General features: G+C 41.3%; 1 protein-coding gene across 1 annotated transcript; it reads right to left on the bottom strand.

The window, feature by feature from the left end:
- Positions 1 to 17693: 17693 nt before the first annotated feature.
- Positions 17694 to 24761, bottom strand: LOC139062046 (uncharacterized). The gene is made up of 3 exons (XM_070542200.1): positions 24703 to 24761; positions 23296 to 23413; positions 17694 to 18559 (listed from the first exon to the last, which is right to left on the bottom strand). Exons 1-3 carry the CDS (start codon positions 24759 to 24761, stop codon positions 17765 to 17767), a joined length of 972 nt encoding a protein of 323 aa, XP_070398301.1. The 3' UTR covers positions 17694 to 17764.
- Positions 24762 to 26530: the final 1769 nt, after the last annotated feature.

The raw sequence follows: 26530 nt of genomic DNA, 5'->3' as shown, positions 1-26530 counted from the left end.
ACGTGGGTTAAGTGTCTTGCCCAAGGACACAACGACAGTGACAGACTGAGCGGGGCTCGAACCTGCAACCTTCCGATTATGGGGCGAGCACTTAACTCCTGTGCCGCCGTCGCCCACTCAGGGCAATGTAGGTTTGGATTTTGTTCTCTCCCTAAATAATAAAAACCATCATTTCAAAACTGCATTTTGTGTTTACTTGTGTTATCTTTGACTAATGGTTAAATGTGTTTGATGATCAGAAACATTTTGTGTGACAAACATGCAAAAGAATAAGAAATCAGGAAGGGGGCAAATAGTTTTTCACACCACTGTAGGTGAAGCCTACAACAGATGGACCCAAAGAGGTAGCTGGTCTTGCTACAATATTAAAGATGCTTTATATTAACTACTACCATAGCAATGCAAATCACACAGAGATGAGCCAATTGGACTTATTGTAGAAAGCTTTAAATCCAGCCTATTACTTACTGCTGTTTCTGAGCTTAGTATGTCAACAGAAGTGAACCTAGACACATCCTTTATATTATAATAGGTCACAAGACATTGGAACCAAACTTATTGAAGCAGCTTTTTAAAATATCTTTTACAGTTTTGGTTTGATTGCAGCTGAAGTTATAGACAGTTTTTTGTATTTATTAGGATTCAGTGAAACTGTAAAAATTTGCTGTTTTTTGTTCACAAATTTCTGCGAATACCTGAATATTTCACCTCTGTTTCAACTTTACTTCAGCTCATAATCTAACTTAAGCAGCTAAAGAGCTGGACTTAATTTCAAAATTTTTGTTTTCTTTTTCTTTTTTCACACTACACGCTCAATACAATGTTTGCATTCTAACTATGAGTTTCATGATTTAAACTACAGCTCTTCGTGTTTGATTTCTGCTTTAAATTTTCTAATAATTCAAGTATTAAACTATTTCTGCTAAAATACCTTTTAAACAGCATTACTGTTCAGGTTTTAACTGAATTCAGACATTTATGCTTTGAGCCATTTCTCAATTACCTTTAAGCAGCTTCAGCTATCATTTTCAGCAATCAGCATTCAAACATAATTTCTGGAAGAAATTATATTTATCTAGTAGTCTTTATTTGGAATTGTTGCAACTACAAACATACATTTGCATATAATGTCTGCTTCAACAACCTAAAGGAGCAATAAAAACATGAAAAATACCATGTTATGGAACATTTACAATCTTTAAGTAATTTGGGAATAATTGCGAATAATCATGAGTTAACAATGAAACTCTTGATTCAGCACGATTAAAAAAATTTCAGGACTGATGGCCCTATTAGACATATCTGTTCACATAGTAAGTTTCATGTACAGAATGTCCTCAAAACCCAAGAGAGGAGATGACGAAGAGCCATAGAGATTTGTTACAGTTTTTCTCGATTGATTGAACACTATAGCCAACCTTTTGAACTCAAATTCCAAAAACCGTAATGATATTTTTTAAATAGCACACCCATTTCCCTGAACCATACACACTACTCTCCTGCTTTTATAAACGCGTCAGATTTGATGAACTGTTAGTGCAAAACTCTACACACAAATACCAACATTTTTCACTGCTGACACCATGTGGTCATTTAGAAAGCACTAGCAGTCAATAATGATAACAGAAGTCAGTGCAGCTTGAGCTCAATTAGCACACAATTAACCATCTGGAAACACTAGATGTCACAATGTAACACACACCAATCAGAAACTTTGATGGATAGATTACGTAAAGGGCCAATGCCGGCTCATTCAGGTTTGAAAAAATTGATCCAAAGAAATGCCAAGGAAAAGGAGGAGAAGTAGGTCTAGGACACCACGGTGGAAGAGGTGGAGGAGGAGGAGAAGGAGGTCTAGGACACCAGGGTGGAAGAGGTGGAGGAGGAGGAGAAGGAGGTCTAGGACACCAGGGTGGAAGAGGTGGAGGAGGAGGAGAAGGAGGTCTAGGACACCAGGGTGGAAGAGGTGGAGGAGGAGGAGAAGGAAGTCTAGGACACCAGGGTGGAAAAGGTGGAGGAGGAGAAGGAGGTCTAGGACACCAGGTGGAGGAGGTGGAGGAGGAGGAGAAGGAGGTCTAGGACACCAGGGTGGAAAAGGTGGAGGAGGAGAAGGAGGTCTAGGACACCAGGTGGAGGAGGTGGAGGAGGAGAAAGAGGTCCAGGACACCAGGTGGAGGAGGAGGTGGAGGGTAAAAGCAAGGGCAAGGAGACAAGTGGTCTTGGATGGAATTCGAGCCACTTTAGTTGACCTTGTCCTTGTCCATGGTAGGAAGATGGGGGAAACGAGACAATGAGTCCAGCCAAATGTAAGTTGCTTTACTGTTGCCTCTGTCATCAGAACACCGCCTAGGGCCAATATAGCCTGTGATGGGGATGAGACACTCTGGCCTGACCCAGACCAAAGACAGGATGCTGAGGTGGAAATAATGTTTGTGGTGAGTGTTGTATTGTATACGTGAATAAATATGTGCAACTATATTTACATTGGCTGAGTCTTTTGTGTTCATCAGATGAAAAGGTTTCAGTGGGGAAGAACCACAAACAACATAACTTGCCAGTTTTTAATGTATTGCACCATGGTGTAAGACTATGTTGTGTGTGGGTTTGTGAGGCCTTGTGTGTGTGATGTCTGTGGGCAAAGTTTGGTTCTTCAGCAAGAGTGAATGGTTTTGACTGTAGAGCTTCATCTTGACATGAAAATACGATGTTTGGGAAATTGGGTGAGACATTATGAATGTGTTTACTGTTTTCAGAAATGTGTTTAAGCAATCGAGAAAAAACACTCAGAAATCATCTCCAAGGAGAAAACTCTCTCCACTTGTGAATTTTTTTGGCCATGTTACGCAAATTTCTTGTCGTGATGAAGAACATGGAACATGAAGTTAATTTTCAGGTCTGTATAAGCAGCCGGCCGACAACTATTTGAATACTTTCCAGACCAAATCAAGCCTCAGTCTTGAAACATTGCCAGAAAATCTACGCTCTTCAGTCTCCAATGGACCAATGTAAATACACTCTAGGAGTGATGCAAAAAACTAGTGAGTTTATGAAGTGAAGATGACATTATCGTGGCCTGCTAAAGTGAGGCATTGTGCTGTTTGCCTCTCTGAAATCTTGGGCTGTATAGTGTGGCACCTCTCTTGAGTCCTCATGTGTCCCTCTGATCCCCAGCCCCCTCCTGTTCTCACTCCAGGTTCTCCCCTTGTGTCTCTGTGATTACGTTTACATGCAGCCAATATCCGGGTTATGATCGGGTTAAAGTCGGTATTCGGGTTTCTGAGTTGATCAGAATAACCCGTTTACAAGCATAAATAGAAAGAGTTACCTCTAACTTGCATAACCCGATTTAAATGCGGACGTTGGGGTAGCGTCAGGACGTATGGACTACGTCAGGACGTATGGACTACGTCCAGACACAAAAGCGTCATTTCTGGTTCTTCTTGTTCCGGTATCCGTGAAAACAACAACATGTTTCCCAGTTCGGAAGAGATAGCGGCCGCGTTTGTTTGCGCTTTAGTTTCCTCGTCACTCCAAAAGTGCGGTGCTGTGCCGCGACTAGCCATGTTGCTCCCAACTTGTTGTTTACTTCCGGTGTTCTGGTGCATACAAGACGTCTCGCTACTCAAAAGACCAAGATTCCTTGCGAACAGAGCATGCGCAGAACACACGCTTTGATGGGGATATCCCGATATGCGTTTACACGACCAAACATTCGGGTCAGAAAAGGGTTACCCCAGGTGTAGTAACCGGGTTTTTAAAAGCCCGGTTATGAGCATATCCGGGTTTTTGGCAGTGTTTACATGGACCTGCGGAACCGGGTTATTGTGAATATTCGGGTTTTAAAAGGGTTACTGGCTGCAGGTAAACGCACTCATTATGATCCCCAGCTCTCTCTAGGCTTCCCTCATGTTTCCCCCTAGTCACTCCCTGGTAGTTCCTATTTGATTTTGTATTAATCCTCCTCTAGTTATTAGTTGTTTATATTTGCCCTTAGTCTTTAGGTTTAGTTATTCAGTGTTTTACAGGTTTATGTTTACCTTCCCTCCTGCTCAGTTCTTTCCCCCATTTAGGTTATTGATGGCACCTGTCTTCCCTCCAGATCTCACTCCTCACTCCTGTCACCTGTTCCCCTGATTACTTCTGTGTTTAAAAACCCTGTCTTGTCCCTCAGTGTTTGTTGGTCCATTGTCTTTTGTCAGCGTTGCCTTGTCCTCTACAGATTTATAGTCCCTTGCTCATGAGTGAGCTTTTGGTTTTTTCGTCTATAGAACTTTAGTTATTCCTTGCTTAGAGTCCTGCAGTCTTGGTTTTCCTGATAAAAGGATTTTTATTTTTATACGACCTCTCCAGCTTTGAGTTGTGGTGTTCTGCTCTTTGGGTCCAATCCTCCTGAGCTTGCAGCGTGACACCTCACAGTAGCCATGTTTACACGTGCACAAGTAATCAGAACAAATGCCCTATCAGATTAAAATTCTTCATGTAAACATGTCGGAATATTCTGATCCGATATGGCCTGATCAGAATGAAATTCCATTATGATTAAGAGAAGTGGTTATCATTCCGATTGATGTCCATACTTAGGGCATGATGGGATTATTAGTTAGTGTCCATGTAAACAGAGATTTGGGATTTCCGATTAACTAAGATTTTGTATCGGATAGGGGACATTTGGTGCATGTAAACGAAGCTACTATCAGGGGCGGATTTAGGACTGAAGAAGATCTGGGGGTTAACACACACGCGCGCATACAAGCACGCACGCGCACACACACGTGACACGCACTAGTCAACATCATATATGTCTTGTACCACATAATTTTTAATCTGAAGCTACATATTAAGCATTTTCAGGGCAGAGTATTGTTCCTGTTAGTGTTTAGTGTGAGATGATAGTAAATATTCCCTTTCTTTCTCCAACAACTTTACCTGATAGTAAGCTAACTTTAGGCAAACCAGCAGCACAACAAATATTTTCAAAAAGACTCACAAACCTGAGTCAACACCAGTCTCATCAAAGCTGGGGTTCTGTGGCGGTACTTTTTGTCTAAAAAAACGTCCTTATGTCCATCTTCACACATGCGTTTCAGGCAGAGACTGCAGAAGAAGCCAGCTGCTGAAGGGCTTCTTCTTCAGTGGTGGAGGCTCAGGCAGGCTGTATACAAACTACTGCCAGCTGCTCCCTCTCTGTTGGACTTTGGTACTGCATGTTACTTCCATGTTTTAGATCCGGGGCTTTTCAAAAAACATTCAGGGCTTGAGCCCAAGTAGCCGGGCCTAGCGCCGCCCCTGGCTACTATGACATGAAGCAGTCCTTCGTGACAGCTGAAAAATGCACTGTGTATATTAGGCTTATCACAAAGGCCCTTGCATAAGCTACATCTGTTGCTGGTTGGTCTATATTTCCACCCAAGTCAAAGGTCAAAGTGTTGCATGCATACATGTTCTGAATAGTGCTGTTGGTTGATTTTTGGGTCTCGAGGAAGGCTATGCTGGTGTGCTTTGGCTTCACGTCCGAGGCTGTGTGGGAGTATTGGGCTGAGTACTCCAGGTGGATGGCCTCCCAGGTCCTTAGATTAAAGACAAAGGAAGTCAGGTTAGAATAATGTGTTCCTGACACAAATGTAGGACAGTCACTAGAAGAGACATTCAAAGTAAAGATAAGCAGTGTGGAAAAAATGTAAGATGAATAGAGAAAGTACAAATAACAGAAAACAGTGCTGAAAATCATCTAGCACATCTCTAATTATTTGGTTTCTGAGGCTAAATAGTAGCTCTGCCACATCTAGCACTCATTATTATTATGAGGCTGGCCTCTACTTATTTTAATAGAAGATAAAATGACAAATTCCCTCCATTGTCAGAGTTTTCAGTTGTTTAGAGTCACTCACCAGCTGAAGAAGTTCCTGTTGTGAACCACAAGGCTGACAGTACAAACAAGAAGAAGGACCACAAATATCTTTTTCTGTGGCATTTTGGGGTATTTTTGTTTGGGCTGTGGAAGACAAAGAGGAAACAGTGGAAAAAAGCTAAAATGAATGGAGAAAAGCAAAGCACAAAAAGCAGAAAACAATGCTGACAATGATTTACCACATCTTTAATGTTGCAATACAATCTCACGTGTGGCCAAGCGTTTGTTTCCGATGCGTGGGGAGCTCCTGTACGTCGGTAGGTGACGCGGTGTGCCAGAGCGTCGGTATCCGACGCCCGCGGTAAAAGGACATTTGACCGAATTGCAACCTTTACCCTCTTGCTATTTAACCTTCCCCTCTCCCCCATATTAACCTTCACCAGCTTGCGTATGCAAGGCTTTGTTTCACGTTTCGTCGTTCCTCTCAAACACGCTTAATGGAAAATTTACACTGACATACTGGGTTAAGGTTAGGATGTGGGTGAGGGAAAGGTTCAACCGCTAGAGGTTAGAAGTGAAATGTCGGTGAAATCTCCGTTTTAACGCGGGCGTCGGAAACCGACGCTCTGGCACAGCGCTTCGCCTCCTGACGCTTAGTGGCTCCCAACGCGTCGGAAACAAACGCTTGGTCACACCGCGTCATGTTTCGACGCTTAGGGTGTAAGAATGTGTTGCAGCACACTGCTGAGTGAGGAAACATACCTATAAGAGCAGGAGAGCAGTAAAGATAAAGAATGAGACACAAATATTTATGGACCAAAGTGATAGTGAGAGACCAAAACAATTAAAAAGACAGAAAAATCAGAAGTGAAATCTGTTTTGTGCTTATTTACGCTTGAAAATCAGTTTGCATGATGTTGGAGCCTGATCAGACAGGTAGGGTCTATTAAAAATATCTTATTATGATTCTTTTCTTTGGTAAATAACAAAAAAAAGAAAGTTTAGCCAGCAACTGGAGAAGGTTAGGCTGAAAGACTACTGAGATACTCCATGATGAAGTTCAAAAACCACTGAAGCCAAGGTCGGCTTGAGCAGACAGGATCCAAGATGTCCCAGAGTTAGTCCGGCACACAAACCAGCCAAAAGTAGCTCAACCAGGTAATCAATGGGACACACGTGGGAGGGGAGATCGCCCACTGATCTGAATGTGAGCAGCTCAATCTCAGGACCCGGTGGATCAAACCAAGTTCCCTTGTCAAGATACTGGACCCTGAAAGTTGTTCCCTGGGCACCAAACAAATGACAGCCCACTGCTCCTCAGTGATGGGTCACATTCAGATCAATACTTTCACCAAGGGAATCAATAACTGTACACTTTTAAAAAGGGTTAGAGATTCAACTCAATTTCAGGGTTGGAGATCAACATTTCCCCCCAAATTAGATTGTAAAGCAAAATAAAAACTAAAGAAACTGGTTGTTCTTTGTGAGACAGTCATTCATCAGCAGTCTGTCCCTCAGCACATCCATTTACTATCCTGTTCACAATTTGTTGTGATTCTTGTGTTTTCATCCTTATCAAACACATCGAATACGTCAGCATGTGCAGCTGATTTTGGAAAAGGCGATCTATGACTTTCTGTCTAAGACACTATAAAATAAAACAACTGCCAGAAGTTTCCTCCATTAAAACTTGAACGTTAGTGGACCGTCTGAGCAAACCCCTCCCTCTTTGGAATTCTATAGCTTTGTCACATTTGTGAACAAATGGTATCACCACTACGGGCTGTGTGGTGCGTTAGTTTTTGTCAGTAGGACAGAAAGGTGCTTCTTATATTACAACAGCTATTCCCTGTAATAATTCAAACACAAGTGATAAAAAAAAGTTAGGAATACTGATACTGGCTTAAGTAAAATGTACATTCAAGCACATTTCAAGTAGGGCACTGTGTTAGGTTTAAGCAATGAAGATAACAGCCTCTTTAGTGAGTGGAACAGAGGAACATAAATCAATTTGTGAAAAAAGAAAACATTTTTTAAGTGTTGAAGTGCATCACATTGTTACATTAGGGTTATTCTCACTGAATGTACCTAAACTAAAGGCTGCATTGAAGTGAAATAAAGTGGACAAGACCATTTAAATCAAGTTAACCCTTTGATGAATAAATTATGAAATCTTCAACCATGATTTTTTAAACTTTTTTTCATTCATATTTGTGAATGAAACAAATTTCAACAGCATTTTTTGCAACATTTAAAAATTTACAAATAATTTATTACGTGTCAACCTCAGTGGACAGCGTGCATTCTGAACATGTCATATGTTGGCTTGACTTACTGAAGTCCAAATGGAGGGGCTCAAATGCAATAAGGTCTTCAACAGCTGTGCTTAATAGCAAAAAAAAAAAAAAAAAAAAAAAAACATTTTGAGCACCTGTCCACTGTAGTGACCATTATGTATCAAAGGGTTCAATAAATTCCCTTAGACAGTAGGCAGCTATTGGTTTGCCTGCTGGTGAGCACCTCTGAGCAAGACTCAAAACAATAAAAGCCCAAACTCCATTACTGTAACAGGTCTGTCAAAACATTAAAGAAATGCAAGAAACTCAAATGATCCCAGATTATATTGGTTTCAATTAACAGTAATTTTAGTCATTTTCACACATCACAAGAGAATAAAGTCAGATTACAGACCTGAAGCCCCTATGCGTAATCCCCTCTAGCACATTTGGGTGCTCATCTCCCGTGTAACAGAAACCAAACAAACCACTGAACTTGGCCAAACCTGTTTCAGTTGTTATGTATCACGTGTGAAAAACTATATTGGACAGCAGAAAAGAGTTAGAGCGTGTGGGGGTTATTTTTAACTCACTTCTTCGCTGTAGTTTTCCATGATTAGTGATGTCATTGTGAAGTGTAAAAAAACTTTCAATGAGAAACCATGTTGGGCAAGTTACTTCAAAACTGTAATACATTGTTTATTACATGTTACCCTCATTTTAAAGTAATTCATTACATTACAACATTACTGATTTTAAAATGTAAGGCATCACACTACTTTTGCATTACTCTAAGTTACTTTCAACAAAACAACTTCAGTATGAATTTGGTAATCTGATGCCCGTTGAACTCGTGACACATCCGGTGGAATGTGATGTGGTGTCTGCGCTAGGATTGCTGTTAAAACAGTTCTTTAAAATGATTGTTAATTAAATAAAAGCAACAACAATCTGTTCTCCCAGCATGCTGCCATCTTATATGAACTGAGCAGGGAGTGAGGTGGTGGGCTCCAAATCTTTTTAGCCTTGGTCCCCAAATGCCTTGATACGGCCCTGGATGTGGGACTGACTTTTGAGGGTGATCTGATTCCATCACATGTATAAATATTAAATGTTTATATATTATTGCTTTTCACTGGTAAAAATGTGTATTGGGGATATCTACCTACCTTTTTTCTTTTCAAGCACTTTGTTTTGTTTTCTTGATTTTATTTGAATAAATTCCTGCCCTTTCTCTCTCTAACTTTCCTGCATGCTGCATGTTTTCTCAGTCTTCCAGAAAAACAGTTTCCTAGACTTCCTACTTTCTATCAGCCAAAGGGATCTTCACATGCGGGGTACTCCAGCAGCAATGAGTTGAAATCACCGGGGCACAGATTATGAACTCAGCTGAGGCAAAGCACGTCAGAAAAGTACAAAATACCAGAGAACATGCGCTGATATGAACGATCGCAAGATAATTATTTTGCTTTAGTGGAGCGATTTTGTGAATGTTACAGTGGCCGCGTGCAGGACGCAGCTGGAGTATTTGAGCCGTTACTGCTGCGTCCTCTCTGCCCGCAAAGCTGAGTCCATAAATGACGTAATATATGCAGATACTGGATCTTTTTTCGGGTTTCCCACAATTTGAATTTTTAAGAAACGCATCTTGATTCTGGGTTTAAAAATGCATTGTAATTACTACGTTACTGACAATTGTACCGAGTAAATATTACCATTTTCATTCCCAGTAATGCCTTACATTACCACATTACAGCAAAAAGCAATGCATTACAGTAGTTAATTACTTTTGTACCGCATTACTCCCAGCACTGTTGAGAAAACCAAATGTATTCTTTGTAGCTCAAATCCACACACTTCACAGCTTCTCATGTTCAACGGTGGATTATGCTGAAGGGGGTGTCTTGGGAGATTGTTGAAGAATGCACATGTAATTATTGCTCCTCCTCTATCCCAAAACAGTCATAGGCAGCCCAGTTCTTGTGAAGCAGTCCCCTTCTTCCATCTGCAATCATGAGGCATGTTTCCACCATTGGAACTTCAGGATTATTGTATTGGAACTTCTTGGCATATAAGTATCTCCACTTCACCAGACCGGCTGAATGGGATGTTTTCTGGGCCATTTCAAAACCTTTGTAACTTTTAGTGAACTCACACTGATTGGTTGTCACTCAGTAGGAAATGACATCAGCAGCCTTAGCAGCATAATCGGTGTTGGTAAAATGAAAAGAAGAACAAAAGCACAAGCAAACACACTCCATTCACACTGCTGTAAAGGAGTTAAATGATGAAAATTCACTTTTTGGAGCTTTTCATCATGTGATATTATAATTTCTTTATGAATTAAACAAACAACCCCATTTTGGCTGCATTCATACATTCTCCTGTTTCAGTTGCAAATTTAGAGTTTCATTTTGAAAGTCTTGCAATGCTTCAAAGGAAATCTAATGAGGCCCTGCTCCTCTCCTGGAAGCTAGTCTCTGGTCTGAAACCTGTCTCCTCTGGCCAGTACAGGATATGTGGCTTAAGCAACTGATGTCATGTAGCAGACTTGGTAGTAGCAAGAAAGTATCATTTCTATAGCTCCTCTCAAGATAAAAATCACGAGGCGCTTCATAAAAACACAAAATGTAAAAATATAAAAAAGCATTTAGAAAATGTCTAAAAATATATTTAAAATGTGCAAAAATAGACAATTGTGATTAAAAAATGTTAAGAAAGAGAGAGATAATTGGAAATAGGGAAATTAGTGGATCCTGAGGAAGGTGGAATAGGTGGGGAGAGCAGAATAAAGAGAGAGTGGTGAAGAAGGTCATACAAAAGCCAGATTGAAAAAGTGAGTCTTCAGCTGCTTTTTAAAGGAGTCCACTGATCTCAGGCTCAGGGGGAGAGAGTTCTAGAGTCTGGGGGCCACAGCAGCAAATGATCTGTCACCTTTGGTCTTTAGCCTGGTGCTGCACAACCAGTAGGCTTTGGTCACTGGACCTCAGGGACCTGCTGGGGGTGTAGGGACTAAGAAGATCATCAATGTAAGATGGTGCTTGTCCATGTAAGGCCCTATAGACCAGAACCAGGATCTTGAAATGAACCCTGAAGTTGACTGGCAGCCAGTGAAGCTGGAGGAGAAGCGGGGTGATGTGGGTGTGTTTGGAGGACTTGGTCAGAAGCCGAGCACAGGCATTCTGAACCACCTGTAGACGGTTCAGGGAGGTTCTGCTCAGACACGTGAAAAGAGAGTTACAGTAGTCTAAGCGTGAGGAGACGAAGGAGTGGAGAACTGTCTCAAGTTCAGAGCGGGACAGGATGGGACTCGGCTTAGCAATGTTCCTGAGATGGAAGAAGGATGAGCGAACAAGAGAACTGACATGAGAATCCAGGGTGAGAGCTGGGTCAAAGGTCACGCCAAGATTCCTGACGGAAGGTTTGGTGTGAGAAGCAAGCTGACCAAGAGAGTCTCTGACTTTGGGAACCAGCTTGTCTGGGGCACAGATGAGGATCTCAGTCTTATCTTCATTCAGCTGTAGAAAGCTCCCAGCCATCCAGGTTTTGATAGTCTAAGCAGGTGTGTAACAGCTGCAGCTTAGACATCTCATGGGGCTTAAAGGAGATGTACAGTTGGATGTCATCTGCATAAAGATGGTAGGAGATTCCTTTGAAGGAGCTCAGGATGTTCTGAAGAGGAAGCAGATAGAGGAGGAAGAGCAGAGGCTCCAGCACAGAACCTTGTGGGACACCATGGGTAAGAGAGGTGGTGGAGGACCTAAACTTGGAGACGGCCACAGAAAAGGAACGCTCAGAGAGATAAAAGGAGAACCACTCCAGAGCAGATCCTGATAGGCCTACCCAGTCTCTCAGCCTCTCCAGTAGCAGGTGGTGGTCAACAGTGTCAAAGGCTGCAGTCAGGTCCAGCAAGACCAGAACAGAACAGTCCCCTGCATCACTGTGATTCAGAAGGTCATTAGAGACCCTAAGAAGAGCTGTTTCAGTAGAATGAGCTCTACAAAAACCTGACTGCAAGCAAACATAGATGTTATGTTCATCAAGAGCAGCTGTGAGTTGTTTAGCCACAACCTTTTCCAAGATCTTGGAGATGAATGGGAGTTTAGAGATGGGTCTGAAGCTGCTATGGAGTGAGGGGTCGAGACTCATTTTTTTAAGAAGCGGGTGGATTACAGCATTCTTAAAGTAAGCAGGGACCTGACCAGAAACCAGAGAAGCATTAATTATAGAGAGCACGCTGGGACCGATGGACTGAAAAGCACTTTTAAACAAAGATGAGGGTAAGATGTCTAGTGGGCATGCAGAGGTCTTCATAGAGTTAAGTAGTTTGGTTAACTCAGGCAAAGAAACAGGAGCAAAGCTATCTAGGATGATGGGCCTGGTTGGAGTCAGGAGAGGCAGCGATAAGGCTGAAGGAGAGATGCTTGATCTAACCTTATTGACTTTGTCCACAAAGAAAGACAGAAAGTTCTCACAGTCTGCAACAGAGTGGATGGAGGCTGTAGGAGAGGCAGGAGAGACGATGCTGCTGATGGTGTTAAACAGCACCTTGGGGTTCCCTTTGCTCTGGGACACCAGGTTGGAGAAATAGGAAACTCTAATGTCTCTGACTGCAGAGGTAAAGGATGTCAGAAGATCCTTTAGGTGCAGCAGATGGACGTGGAGATGGGTTTTCTTCAATTTTTCTGCATTGGCGTTTCAGGCTGCGAAGGCTGTCATTAAACCAGGGAGTAGGGTTCACTGCAGGAACGGATCTGGTTCTGACAGGACAGATGTTGTCCAGAATGGAGAAGCAGTGCTTGTTAAACTGAGAAGTTAAGGAATCTGGGTCGTTATCAGAAGAACAGGGTGGATCAAAAGCAGCAGAAAAATTGCTAGCTGTGCTCTCATTAAGAAAACGAGAACTAACCATACGGCGAGCAGGAGGTGAGGATGCAGAAACTGACAAGTTAAAGAAAATGCAATGGTGATCTGAAATATAAACGTCCTCAGGACAAACACTGTGAGCATTTAGACTCAGGGTAAAAACAAGGTCTAGAGTGTGCCCCCTGGTGTGTGTGGGGCCAACTTGCTGGGTAAAGATGAAGGAGTCCATAAGGCTGGAGAAATTCATGGCAAAGTGATCAGAGGGATCATCAACTTGGATGTTAAAGTCACCCACAATCACCAGTCTGGACAGCTTCACAGTGGAGGATAGAAAGTCACTAAACTCCTGAAGGAAAGAACTGTTTGGACCAGATGGATGATAAACCACAGCACAGTAGAATGGGTCCTTACGCCCGACTTTAAAGACAGGGTATGCAAGATTTAAATGTGAAATACCTTTAAAAAATTTTAATTTTGACCAACTGACCTAGTTTTATTTAAAAAAGTAAATAATCTTTAAAATTTCAATTTTCTCCTAAGTCCATCCCCTGCCCTGCAGAGCTCAGCCAATATTTCTAAAAGCCTAACGCGTTGACCAATAGCGCTGCATTACCACCAGGGGGCAGCTGTCAATCATCGAGAACGAGCATTAGATCTCAGCGTGCACAAGCACAGCAGTGTCACGCGCCTCACTCGGCTCACTGTTTCGTGATCTGGCCTGAAAACGGATGAAGTTGGCAAAGTATCTTTTGGACAGGTAAGTTATTTATTGTTTTTTGGATAAATTTACTTAAAATCTTTCTTTCACTGAAAGAAGTAATAGAGCAAACAAGCTTTGTATGCTTAGTGTCTTATTGGCTAATGTAGCATTAGCTTGAATGCTAAGTCGACATGAATCGATGTTAGTCTTTAAAGAGCAAGTCACCCCCAAATCAATAATTTTTTTCTGATAAACTATATAAATGTGTGTCTAATTGTGCTACAGACACGTGTAGTCAATAGTTTTGCACTTTAGTGCATGTTAGTTAAAATTTTAATTTTCTGCCTGAAACTGTCAGAGTTGTGCCGTTGTCAGGTAAAAACTCTTCACTGCATTTGAATTTAAATCTGCCACCGCTATTGGCTAAGAGGTATGCTGTGATGTAAACTGGTACATTATGATGTCACAATGTCGTGAGTGTGTGTATTTGTTAGTGGCTCCACCCTCTCGGTCTGCTAGGCAACAGCATTTGTTGCATTTTTCAAACATGAATTGGGAGTGATATGCTTCTTGTAAGGGGTGACTTGCTCTTTAACTATTTATGCTATATTTGGAAGAAGTTTGAGTAACGAAAGGGGATTTTAGTTATATTTGTATGGGAGCTAATGATTAGTGTGGCGTTTAACTATAGGCCATATCAGTACGAGGCTGAAGTTAGCTTCCGATTCGGAAAACGGCTAAAGGGTCAATACACCCAATTTTTCTCTACTCTGACCATCTTTAATCTGCTCTAGCTCACAAACTACAACAGCCACACTGTTCAAACCTGTTCTAGATTATTCTATAATAAGAGCAGATTGCATACAACCTTGTTTGGGATTTGTGAAACCTTTCCCTGATTTGTGAAACTTCAGCAAAGCATGATTTATGCGTTTTTTCAGCATCTGGCCAACGATGGAACAGCTGTAGCTCAAGAAGTACAGCCCCTACACTATTCAAACCTGTTCTAGATTATTCTACTATAATAGCAGTAGCTCAAGAAGTACAGCCCCTACACTATTCAAACCTGTTCTAGGTTATTCTACTATAATAGCAGATAAAATAAAACACAGTGTGGGATTTGTGAAACCTTTCCCTGATTTGTGAAACTTCAACAAAGCCAGATTTATGCGTTTTTTTCAGCATCTGGCCAACGATGGAACAGCTGTTTTGCCTCTGTTTGTTTTAAGTTAGTGGTGGGTTATTTTGAAGAAATTCTGGAAATGGGATAACGAATGACTATAAAAAATGTATAGAAATAAATAAGTAAAACTATATTTTATATAGTGCCTCTCAAGATAAAACTCTTGAGGCGCTTCACAACTAAATTAAAAATATTAAAATAAAAATTTATATTTTTATTTTAAACAAAGTCTATGAGAAAAAGATAACACAATTGTGTTTTTAAAATGTAAAGAAGGAGACAGGAAATTATTTGTAAAGAAGGAATTCAGTGGATACAGAGAACTGCGTGATAAGTAGAGGGAGAAAAATAAGGAGAGGGTGATGATGGCAGCCAATAGACGAGGTCTATTACCTTCAAAATGACAAAATATGTATTGATTCTAATCATTCTTGTGCTTTTATTTTATTTTCATAGGTATGATAATTTGGAGGAGGTGATGGAACAAGGTGAAACTGAAAATGAAGGATCTTCACAAATGTACGTACAAGGTTTTATCTGTATACGGCTGTCACATTTGTCAGGAAAAGTAACCAATAATTACTTTTGTAGGTTATCTTGTGTGAGAATTGAAGAAAACATTGACGAGGAAGAGTACAATAATATTCAAAACTCTGTGTAAGTATTCAGATGTTAACAAAATGTGTCTAATTTTCCATACTAAAAAATTTTTTTGTGTGTATTCAGGATAGAGTCATCAGATGACACATGGTCACCAGAGAACCAGAAGTTGATTCGTCTTCAGAGGAGGACAAAACCATCTAGATGGACAGCGGTACTGATGACGGCGGTGATGAGGATTACACACCTTAAATACACATAAGGTAATTCCTTTCATTTAATTTGAAACACTTTTTCAGCTAATTTGTTGGATACTACAAGTTATGGTATGTGTCATTCCAGATACCATAAAATATTCAACAAAAAATCTAGATGCTGGAGGCTGTATTCTGAGAAGGTGGCAAAAGGCTACTCCTGCATCCCAGAGATCCAAACCATGATCGTCAACCAACGTTTGACAAGCAAGAAAGGTCTTCCTCGACGCTACAAGCTAAGGCCTGAGGATCCAAGGCGTTATGGTTTGCTGTCCGGAGTTCCTGCACCATCAACAGAGGAACTTCTACAACACCTACGGACTCGCGGTGATGGTATAATAAAACATTATCTGCCTTATATCTTCCACACAATAGTCCACTGCTAATTGAGTTTATTTTGTATTTACAGGTAAAACTTTGCCACAGACATAGGTGTTGGGGGAGGCAAGAGAAAACCCAAAACCTTCTTTATTTTTGTTTCCTGTTTTTTTTTGTTTGAAAATAAAGATATATTTTTGGGAAATAAGGACTAATAATTTAAAAATGTATGTAAAATGCTGGAGGTAGATATAAGCTTTTGTTGTTGTGCAGGAGTTTTAACACTTATGGTATTTTTACAAATGCAACAGAGATTTATGCTTTAGAACACTTTATTAGAGCATCAAACACAAATATATAAAAAACAAACTGATGTAAAATATTAAATATATACAATTATTTACAATCATCTTGGAAGAAAACCAGTGTAGTTACCATTGGGGTCAGGGAGTTTTTCCCGTATCCTCCAGAAGCTACAAACTGTAAGCGGCATGGCGGAACTGTCTGTTGTCCTCACCAGGGTCCGGGTCTTCATAAACTGCTCGAAACTCATTCCACAATGTTCTGGCCAGGCGAAGAACACCATTTTGCAGAATAAACTCCTCCATGTGTGGTACAGTTGAAATACATGTCTGGGGAGGCTGTTGGCAGCATTTCCTTTCCAAATCAATTGGCATCTCTCTGCAGTTATACACGCCATGAAGGTTGGTTGGAGGTGTTGTGGCAGATGGACCAGAGGGGCAAGTACATCAAAGAGAACACCAGTGCCTGTCCAGCACCATGGTAAGGATGTCAATAGCCTGCTGAGGGTTCAGGTTCTGTATGTGTTGCTACAAAAGTGGAAAGAGATGCTACAGCAACAGTATTTAGGATAATTTAGTGTAATATTGTTATGCTTACACGTTCAAAGTCTTCGCTCGGAACGAAGATTCCGAATTCGAGGGATATCTTCATCTCCAAGGTCCACAGCTGAGTGTCTCACACTTCTTCGGCCTCTAGAAACACCACGGCATCTGGATGCACCACGGATTTGAGATGATGGTGGGCATCTCCTTTTTGCACCACGTCTTGAGGATGCAATGGGAGGTTCAAACTTCTTCAGAGGATTCCTCAATCACTGAACTCTAAAATGTATTAGAATTTTTAAATAATTATACTAATATAAAAATTACTCTTGCATATTAATCAATTTTGACACAGATCAGGTTTACATCTAGTCCAAATTAGGGCTAAACCAACAATAAACAAACTATGAAAACAACCATGATTATAGGAGGACTACACAGAATGCAGTGTTTATTCATGATTTCCACATAAATTATTTATATGCTTTGATATATTCATCCCATCATGAATGGCAAAGCAATTAAAAATAAGCTAATTACTCGTAACAAATGCTAACAATTTGATAGGATTAATTTTATTTACAATATAGATTGTTAACTGTTACTGGTATTTTAAAATATAAATATATTTATAGATATTCTTTATAAAATGCCTTTTGTAAACAGTAAGTGTTTAATGTGCTGGTTAAAAACAACTTTCTTACCTCAGATAACTCCACTGCTAACACTACCTCAGCTCTATTACAAAGACGCAATACTCTGGTGTTGACTCGGCTTTTCCTGCACGTGCACATTAGGAGGTGTGGCTTTCGGCTCTTTCAGGAAGGGCGGGGGAGTGAGCAACAGCCGTTCGAATTTAAAAATCTCCTCCTTCTCACCCTGCCGGTGTCATTTTACGGACTGTGCCTTTAATCAGCTGCAGTTCAAAGGAAGCAAAGTGACCAGAGGTTGTAGAGCTACATGGAAGATGGTCTCTGAAAACAACAGCTAGGCCTCCACCACAACCAGAACCCCGGGGCTGGCTAAGAAAAGAATGACCACTCGGGCAGAGTTCAATCAGACCAGAGTAATCAGATGTTTGCTGCCAAACTTCAGTCAGAAACAGAAAATCCAGGTTTTTAGACAGAATTAGATCATTGAGCAGGAAGGACTTATTGTTAACAGAGCAGGAATTTAATAGAGCCATGCAGAGTGAGGTGGAGGAATCAGAAACTACAGAAACAGCTGGAGTTAGTGGACGTAAATTAGAAGGGTTGGAACCACGGTGTTTATAAAAACCACTTATGGAGGGAACAGGAGGAGAAACCACTGAGGAATGAGGATAAACTGACCTTAAAAAACTTGGACGGATGAACCGCGCCACAACGCGGCCTGGCGGGAATGCGGAAGTGGCGCTCAGGTCACCAAACAAAGGACAAGAAGCTAGAAGATCACGCCGATGTTTACTAGATAAACCACGCTTTAAGAGAAGTTTTACTCTCACCTGGATTCCTGCTCGTATACCTCTTTTCCTCCGACGTTTTCCCGGGACTGGACAAACATATCTGGAGGTGCGTAGCTCGTGATCGTCGTTTGCCTCCGGGCCAGTGCGCTGCTCAGGTAAACAAACACGATGGTACGTCCTCGGAGCATCTTGGGCGATCGTGAACGAACGGAAGGACAAAAGAGTCTGGCGATCATAGGAGATGGTAGCAGGGACACTACTGAAGAGGATCGCAGACAGGAGCAAGGTGGAAAAGAGGAGGTTAGTGGAGAAAAGTTTGAAAAAGTGGCCGGTGACTGCGGCTAAGCCAAGCACAGGCGCCATCTTGTTACCGACCGGAAGCGGAAGCAGTAGTTAGAGTGCTCAGACAGTTGCCTTTACCATTGGACTACCATTGCCAACACAACAACTGATTCAGTTAAGATGCTGTTGTTGTAGGCATATTTTGTCAGAGTGGACGTGGGCGGAGTTTCACTGAAACAAACCGTTTAATTTCCAGGTACGAATTTAGGCTGATAAAAATGACTTGTATTCGAGAAAAATTACATCTCAGTAGTGCCAACGGTAATGTTTGATCATATACTGTGTCTACCTTTGCTCCCAAAGGTTTAAATAACATGATTTGAACCTAGAAAAGGTGACTGGTGTTTAGCACGATCTTGTGGCCTTTGACATCATGGGTTTCCCGTTCTGGCAGAAGCATTTCAGGGGAGATCCCAGAGGGGAGGAGTAAATGTTCCATGACTGTGTTTGCTTTAAAAACCTAGCTTGTTCTGTAGATTCGCTGAAACAGCTTTAAATGATCCTGTACTTTGACAGACTAAAACTTAATGTTACTGTGAATGGCGCCCCTCAGTGACATCACTCCCTGCCAAAGCAGTCGTGATTTGCTGACGTCTGTGTAAAGTTCTGAAAGGACTGAATCTGTATGGAGACGCAACTGAGAGGACCGAGCCGTCATATTTCCCTGTAAATTTCCTCCTCCTAAAAATTATCCTGAAGTTCCGACAATGAAAACATGCCTAATGAAGTGATGTTAACCCCTTCTCATCCAAACTGCATCTCAAGTGCTAAGTGTTGTAGGTGGCACTTGCTAACCCTAACCCGGTTTAATCAGCCTTGAAAAAGACTAAAACAGGAATTGACAGAAGGGAATTTTAATGTTAAATACGCACAAGTCTTTCAACTAAAAATTGCTTTTTGTTAATAAACCTTCCAGAGGTGGCTGCTATGGGTTAGGGTTTCAGCTAGTTGCTAAAATGACATAATAAAGCAATCTGTACACCAGATTGTTTATATATATATATATATATATATATATATATATATATATATATATATATATATATATATATATATATTTAGTTTAGTTTAGCTTTTTACATATTTTTTGTAGAGCTTTATGTTTGCTATATAAAAGATTGTTTCTTTCTTTCTTACCAAATAGGGCTGAGTGAAATGCACGAAAACTAAACTATTTTCTCAGTATCTTTTAGCTGAATTTGGATTTATAATATATATTAGAAAATGCTTCTTCCTTTAAAGTATTTGAAAGTCAACTCCCTTCAAGTTGTGCTGAGTTTCGACTTGACAGCATCCCTAACCACCATCCCCCCACAACATACAGGCACCAAGATGGGGGGCAACAAGTATGCCCATCCCTGCTTGGCGCCTCTCATTGGGAGCAACTCCAGAGGAAAGTCCAATCCCTCTCTAGGATAAATACAATGAAGTTTATCTTTCACCAAATAGAATATTTACTAAGACATCACAATATAACTGTAGACACATTACTTGTCCGTGTGTGTGTTTGTGTTTGTGTGTGTGTGTGTGTGTGTGTGTGTGTGTGCGTGCGTGCGTGCGTGCGTGTGTGTGTGTGTGTGTGTGTGTGTGTGTGTGTGTGTGTGTGTGTGTGTGTCTGCTCTGTCTTCTCGATCCCCAGTGAGTCGTGGAGGATGGCTGCTTATACTGAGCCAGGATCCTCTGGAGGTTTCTTCCTGTTAAAAGGGAGTTTTCCTCTCCACTGTCGCTTTATGCTTGCTTGGTATGAGGATTGCTGTATAGTCACTGACACTAGTCAGTGACTTGATGCAATTTGCTGGGTTCCTTATATAGGAAACATTATTTCTGATTGGCTTAATGAACTGTGAATTGGAATGTTTATTATGTGAAGTGCCTTGAGACGACTCTTGTCGTAATTTGGCGCTATTTAAATAAACTTGACTTGACTTGACTCTCGAGGAAATTTGTTCAAGAGTCAGAGCCATGAACACCCGCACCCCTGAACTTGCCCACACCATAAGATTTATGTGCATTTTTATGTGGTGATGTGAAGGATCAGGAGGAGGAAAATGTCAGAGGATGGGGAAGAAAGGCTGGGGGGCCTAAGCCCTCCAGGGAGCCAGCTTCCTCGCTGACCCCTGTTCCCAAAATCCACCTGTGATGGAATATTAGTGTTCCTGCCAGTTCAGAAGTTACTAAGGTCCACCTGAGGCCCCTGAGCCAGGACCAGGCACCGCCCCATGCTCTTGCCCAATCCAGAAGAAGATGGTGATGAGCTAATCGGTCAGCATATATGGTTCTTTATTGGCTGAGAGACTTTTTGCAGGATAATCTCGCTTTTCTGACGAAAAATCCGTGCAAGCAGGTGTTAAACTGTTACAGGGCCAACCTCCATATTTAGACACTTCCACTCACATCATAAAAGATGTCGGTGTGCTTTTTCACAAACTCTTAGAATTACGGGATTTCACCCAAGCAATCATCAGAAATCGAGCTAGTCACAGTTTGCGCCATTCCACCAATCAGTGCGAGGCTATGACGCGCCAGATATTGGTGTGTCAGCAGAGCCAGAAAACTGCTCGGCCTCCTCTCGTGTTTACGGTCAGATCTCTAAAAGTTACGCTCACGTCACAAAGGTTGACTAGTTGTGCCAAATGTGTTGTAAATGTTAAACTCAATGAAGCTGGTGAACTCATCGCATGAAAATCAAATCTGCCTGCATGTGTGTGTCTTTACCATAAAAGCAGAGAAAGGGGGTGGTCTCATCCCACCCCTCATCTCTCCTCCACTAACAGTTTTTTGAATGGCTGCTGCTCTTTGCCGACAGCTAAGATCACACACTCATACACAAATATCTCACATATCAACTTTCATTCTGAGTTTTTCTGAACACTACAGAGAAACTGCATCAAAGGATCAGGGATTTCAAAAGCTGCACTGACTAAAAATACTGTAGATTATATTTACATTTAATTTTCCTTTTTTCGTTTTATCTTCATCTTTCCTCTTCCTGATGCTTGTGTGATGCTCACTTAGACTTAGTGTGGTTCACTCGTTTAATTAATACATTTGCAGTGGCCTCTAGTCGGAATGAATGACTTGTAAGTCGTACTCTGGGTACAAAAAGCCCTGGTGCACCTGTTTCAGGAACTAGCAGAATGCCACATCAGAGGAGAGCTTCAGAGGGCAGGATTTGGAGTCTGACTTCCTGATATTTGGACATATTGCCTCTGATTGGCTAAAAGCAACTCAACTCTCCCACTGACTCTGTTTGGTCTGCAACATGGATGTTTCCTCTCCACAAATAACTCAAGCCTGGAGGACTTCTGCCATGTGGTGGAGTTGCTAACGCTAACAGTTAGCTTCTACTAGCCAAGAGGTGCTCTGCTGTTTCCTGAATGCTAAACCAACAACAGCCTTCCATTTCGTGAGTCAAGATGGGTGAGTCCATGAGCGTTAAGTGACAGTATGACGCTTTCAGGCTTTTCACATCCTAGTTTTAATGTATATCTTCATGTAGCCTGCATTAAAACTCAGTGTGACTGGTTACAATCAGAAATAATCATTAACAAAATAATTTTTCAGTGTTCCACACCTTTGTAATGTCCACAAATGGTCAGTTTTCACCTACAGATGACCTACAGGTCATCGGTCATCTACAGACCTAATTCAATCCTATGAAGTGGATTTTATATTCTAGCTGCCAACAAGCCACAAGATCCCAAACTGCTTGTTGACATCCTGGGTCCCTCACAGAGCACCCCTTTAACTAAACTTGCGTCAAAGAAGAAAGAAGATTTCAAAATTAAATATGAACTTCTGAAACTTAAGCCAATTAATCATTAAATAAACGTTTGTTTATTGCTACTTATAATAATTATAAATAATGAAATGTTTCATTCATCTTTGCTCAATGATTGTTTCAGCATGTTTACTTGACAAGGTCATAACATTTGCACTCACACAAGTACAAAGTAAGGTAAAGTTAAGTCCATGACACATAATTAACCTTTTACCCAGGTCAGAGCCTCCGGGTCAAAGAAGGCGTGTTTCTGATATTCTTGGCAACATCCAAACTTGTCAACCTTTGGTTGGCTACACAATCATAACATGAGAACCTTAAAACCAGATTACGCTGGTGATGAGTTCTAGAGAAGCTTCAGGCCCGGCCACCTGAAGCAAAAACCTCTTTAACCCACCAAAGCTTTTGACACGTCGTCAAAACCTGTTTGCACCTGCGAAGCTGATACAACAAGATAGTTCCTGCAGAACAAGCTGATTTGTTCAACTCCTTAAGAGTCCCATTTAGTCGTCACACACACACAGGTGTGTGGTGAAATTTATTCTCCGCATTTGACCCATCCCCTGGGGGAGCGGTGAGCTGCAGACAAGCCGCGCTCAGGAACTATTTGGTGGTTTAACCCCCCAATCCAACCCCTTAAATGCTGAGTGTCAAGCAGGGAGGCATTGGGTCCCATTTTTTCAAAGTCTTTGGTATGACCCGACCAGGAGTCGAACCCCTGATCTCCCGATCTCAGGGCGGACACTCTACCACTAGGCCACTGAGTTGGTGTTAAGAGTTATTCCTGAGACGCAAACTAGTTCCAACTGTCGTTACCTGGAGATGACTCTGGACTGACCTGGTCGTACTGCAGTTCATCTACGGACTTCGGTACCTGGGGGCCTCCGAGCCCCCTGACATCTCGGATCCGAAAAGGGCGTCTCCACCTGGGTACGTAGAACACAGTGAGATTGCGTCTGGATGTGGTTTTGATAACAATCAACCTCGTAGCTTAACGCAAACCAAATTATTTTACATCCAGAACTCACCTCTCCTAGATACGGAAGTTCTGACTAGCATCTCATTCACGCGTATGTTCATACATCATATCTAGTTCCATCCATCACAGTAAATGCTAACTTGTCATGTTTTAATTGTTTGTAAAATAAATTTTTACTTTTATAAACCTGACTGTTTTCTGAATCAAAACGAAGTGAGTACAATCCCCTAATAAATAAAGGCTCCTAGAATCTTCTGATTAAAGCACAATAAAGGCCAGCTTATTGGTCATAAGTAGAGTTAATATATATATATCGAGCTCCTACTCAATTTACTTAACCCTACACCTTTAAAGATTCTGCATCTTCTCTTAAATCCCACCTGTCCACTGTAGATGATGATCACACTGCTGATTTAAACGATAAATGTTAAATGACCTGCACTTGTATTGCGCCTTTCAGGCTTCGCACTACAGTGTATCATTCATCCATTCACACACACTCACACAATGATGGTGATGAGCTACAACATAGCCACAGGTGGAGCGACTGCTTCCTAATTTAAACTCCTTTCTTAACTCTGAAAGTGTTAGACAGCTTTGGGATGGTCTGGAAACCAGATTGTGGCACAATTTAGACAATCTGTGGAAAAGCTTTGAGGTGAAGATCTGCTAAACTGCTTCAGTTTGTTTGCATTTACGTCACATGCTTCCTATGACCCAACTTTATGTAAAGCAGTCACAACCAGAGGTGTGACTTGTGGCATCATCAAGTCATCTCCATGTCATGTTTTTGTTCTGCTCAGCAAATAAACCAGGTGATTTCAATCAGCACAGTGAATTAACCTGGTTCAGTTGCTGAGCAGAACAAAAACATGACATGGAGATGACTTGTTGATGCCACAAGTCACACCTCTGAGTCAAGTACCAGTTTAGTCAACTGAATTCACAATAAAAATTTGCATAGTTTGAGTTTTGGGTCTTCTAGTCTTCTATTCTCCAACAGTCCAGTAAGATACTACTATTAAATGTGTTTATAGTGTTCCTTGGTGAAATATTCAAGCAATTATGTCAAATCATTGTATTTATTTTAGACTTTCGTGATGTTTTGCATGACAATATAACTGATGCTTCAATCGAACACTGAACTCCGTCTTTCTGAAAACTGCTGCAGAGACAGGCTGTTTACAATAAAATAACATGAATCACTAAACAAACATAAACAAAAATACACCCACGCCTAAGAACAATTTAGAGAGACCAGATAACCTGACAGGCATATTTTTGGACTGTGGGAGGAAGCCAGAATACCCGAAGAGAATCCACATGTGCAAATAGAGAACATGCAAACTCTACACAGAAAGACACCAGGTCGGGATTTGAACCTGGGACCTTCTCGCTTCAATGCTATCTGCTGCACCACCGTGCAGCCCTTCTTCAATCCTAAATTATCCCATACTATTAACTTAGAAAAACTGTCATTTAAATATGGTGGGTTGAGTATTTGCTTATGTTCAATGAAAAGGACAGAAATGAAAAATAAACTTACATTATGGTGCGGAGCTTGAATCCACCTGCTTGTACCTATGGGAAGCTGGGTTTTCTTCACCTATATAAACATCATGGCTGGATCATTGCATCAGTACTGCTGATGCCCATGCTGGATTGAAATCTATGCAGATGATGTACAACTACTCTGTGTCTGATCATGTGCCGCTTGTTATGCAGCTGGAAGTCGGAGGTCTTCCAGAGGTAATTACAAAAGTAAACAAGGGCTTTAAAGTTATGATGGAATGGTCCAAACTCTCACAAAAGGATCTTGAGGCATATTGCTTGAAATCTGATACTGCTTTGAGTAATGTACATATACCCAGACATGTAATTATGTGTACACATCTCAACTGTAATGATATAGCTCTCTATAAGGACCTCTGTACAATGTATGAAGGTATTATTGATGTTATTTATGATTGCAGTAGCCCATACTTTACATGTGCGAAGGCTAAAAACAACAAGCCAGGATGGAACAAGTATTTGGCGACACATCAAGCAGAAGCTAAGCTAGCACATCAGGCATGGATCCAAGCAGGAAGACCCAGGGTTGGTCCTGGAATATAAAAAGCTTACCAGAGCGAGATATACATATGCCATTCGCTACATTGTAAAACATGAACAGAACTTGAGAGTGGACTCTATAGCTGAAAAGCTTTTATCTAATGATGTGAGGGGCTTCTGGAATGAGGTGAGGACTCTGAACAGGACTAATACTGCACTGCCCAGTGCCATAGAGGAGTCTCTGGGGCTGATAATATAGCAGAGTTATGGAGGCAGCACTACTTTGACTTGTATAACTGTGTCAAAGGTGAGCCATACAAGGTAGGAAATGTTACTATTAGGGAAGCAGTGATTATCACTCCTTGTGAGGTGCGACAAGCCATAGCACACTTGTCTAACAACAAGGCAACAGGCTCAGATAACATCTCAGCAGAACATCTGAAGTTTGCAAGCTCCAGGATTGCTGTACTCCTGGCCCTTTGCTTCTCTGGGTTCATGACCCATGGTCTGCTACCTGACTCTTTACTGTCTGTTACCTTAGTGCCTGTCATCCAAATCAAAGCTAGTTAAGTTGGGAGCCTGGAAAACCACAGGCCAATAGCCTTAGCTAGTGTTATTTCTAAGGTACTGGAAAAGATATTGCTTTATTGACTTTCTCACTATATAACAACGACACACCACCAGTTTGGTTTTAAATCCAAGCTGGGAACAGATCTGTGTATCTATGGCCTGAAGGAAGCAGCTCATCTTTATTTGAGACAGAACTCCTCAGTGATGATGGGGTTTATTGATGCATCTAAGGCATTTGATCGGGTCAACCACTCTGAGCTTTTTTGTAAATGAAGTGAAAGAGGTGTCCCTGATAGCATTGTGAGGATTTTGGCATACTGGTATTCTAATCAGACAATGCAAGTTAAATGGGACAATACCACATCAGCCCCCTTTGGTGTTAACAACGGGGTGCGTCAGGGAGGGCTACTGTCACCTGCTCTGTTCAACCTCTACATGGATGATTTGTCAAATCAACTCAAGAAATGTAAAA

The sequence above is a fragment of the Nothobranchius furzeri genome, chromosome 2 (genome assembly GCF_043380555.1).
Source record: "Nothobranchius furzeri strain GRZ-AD chromosome 2, NfurGRZ-RIMD1, whole genome shotgun sequence".
Taxonomy (NCBI): Eukaryota; Metazoa; Chordata; class Actinopteri; order Cyprinodontiformes; family Nothobranchiidae; genus Nothobranchius; species Nothobranchius furzeri.
This window is presented reverse-complemented; position numbering and strand designations above follow the sequence as displayed.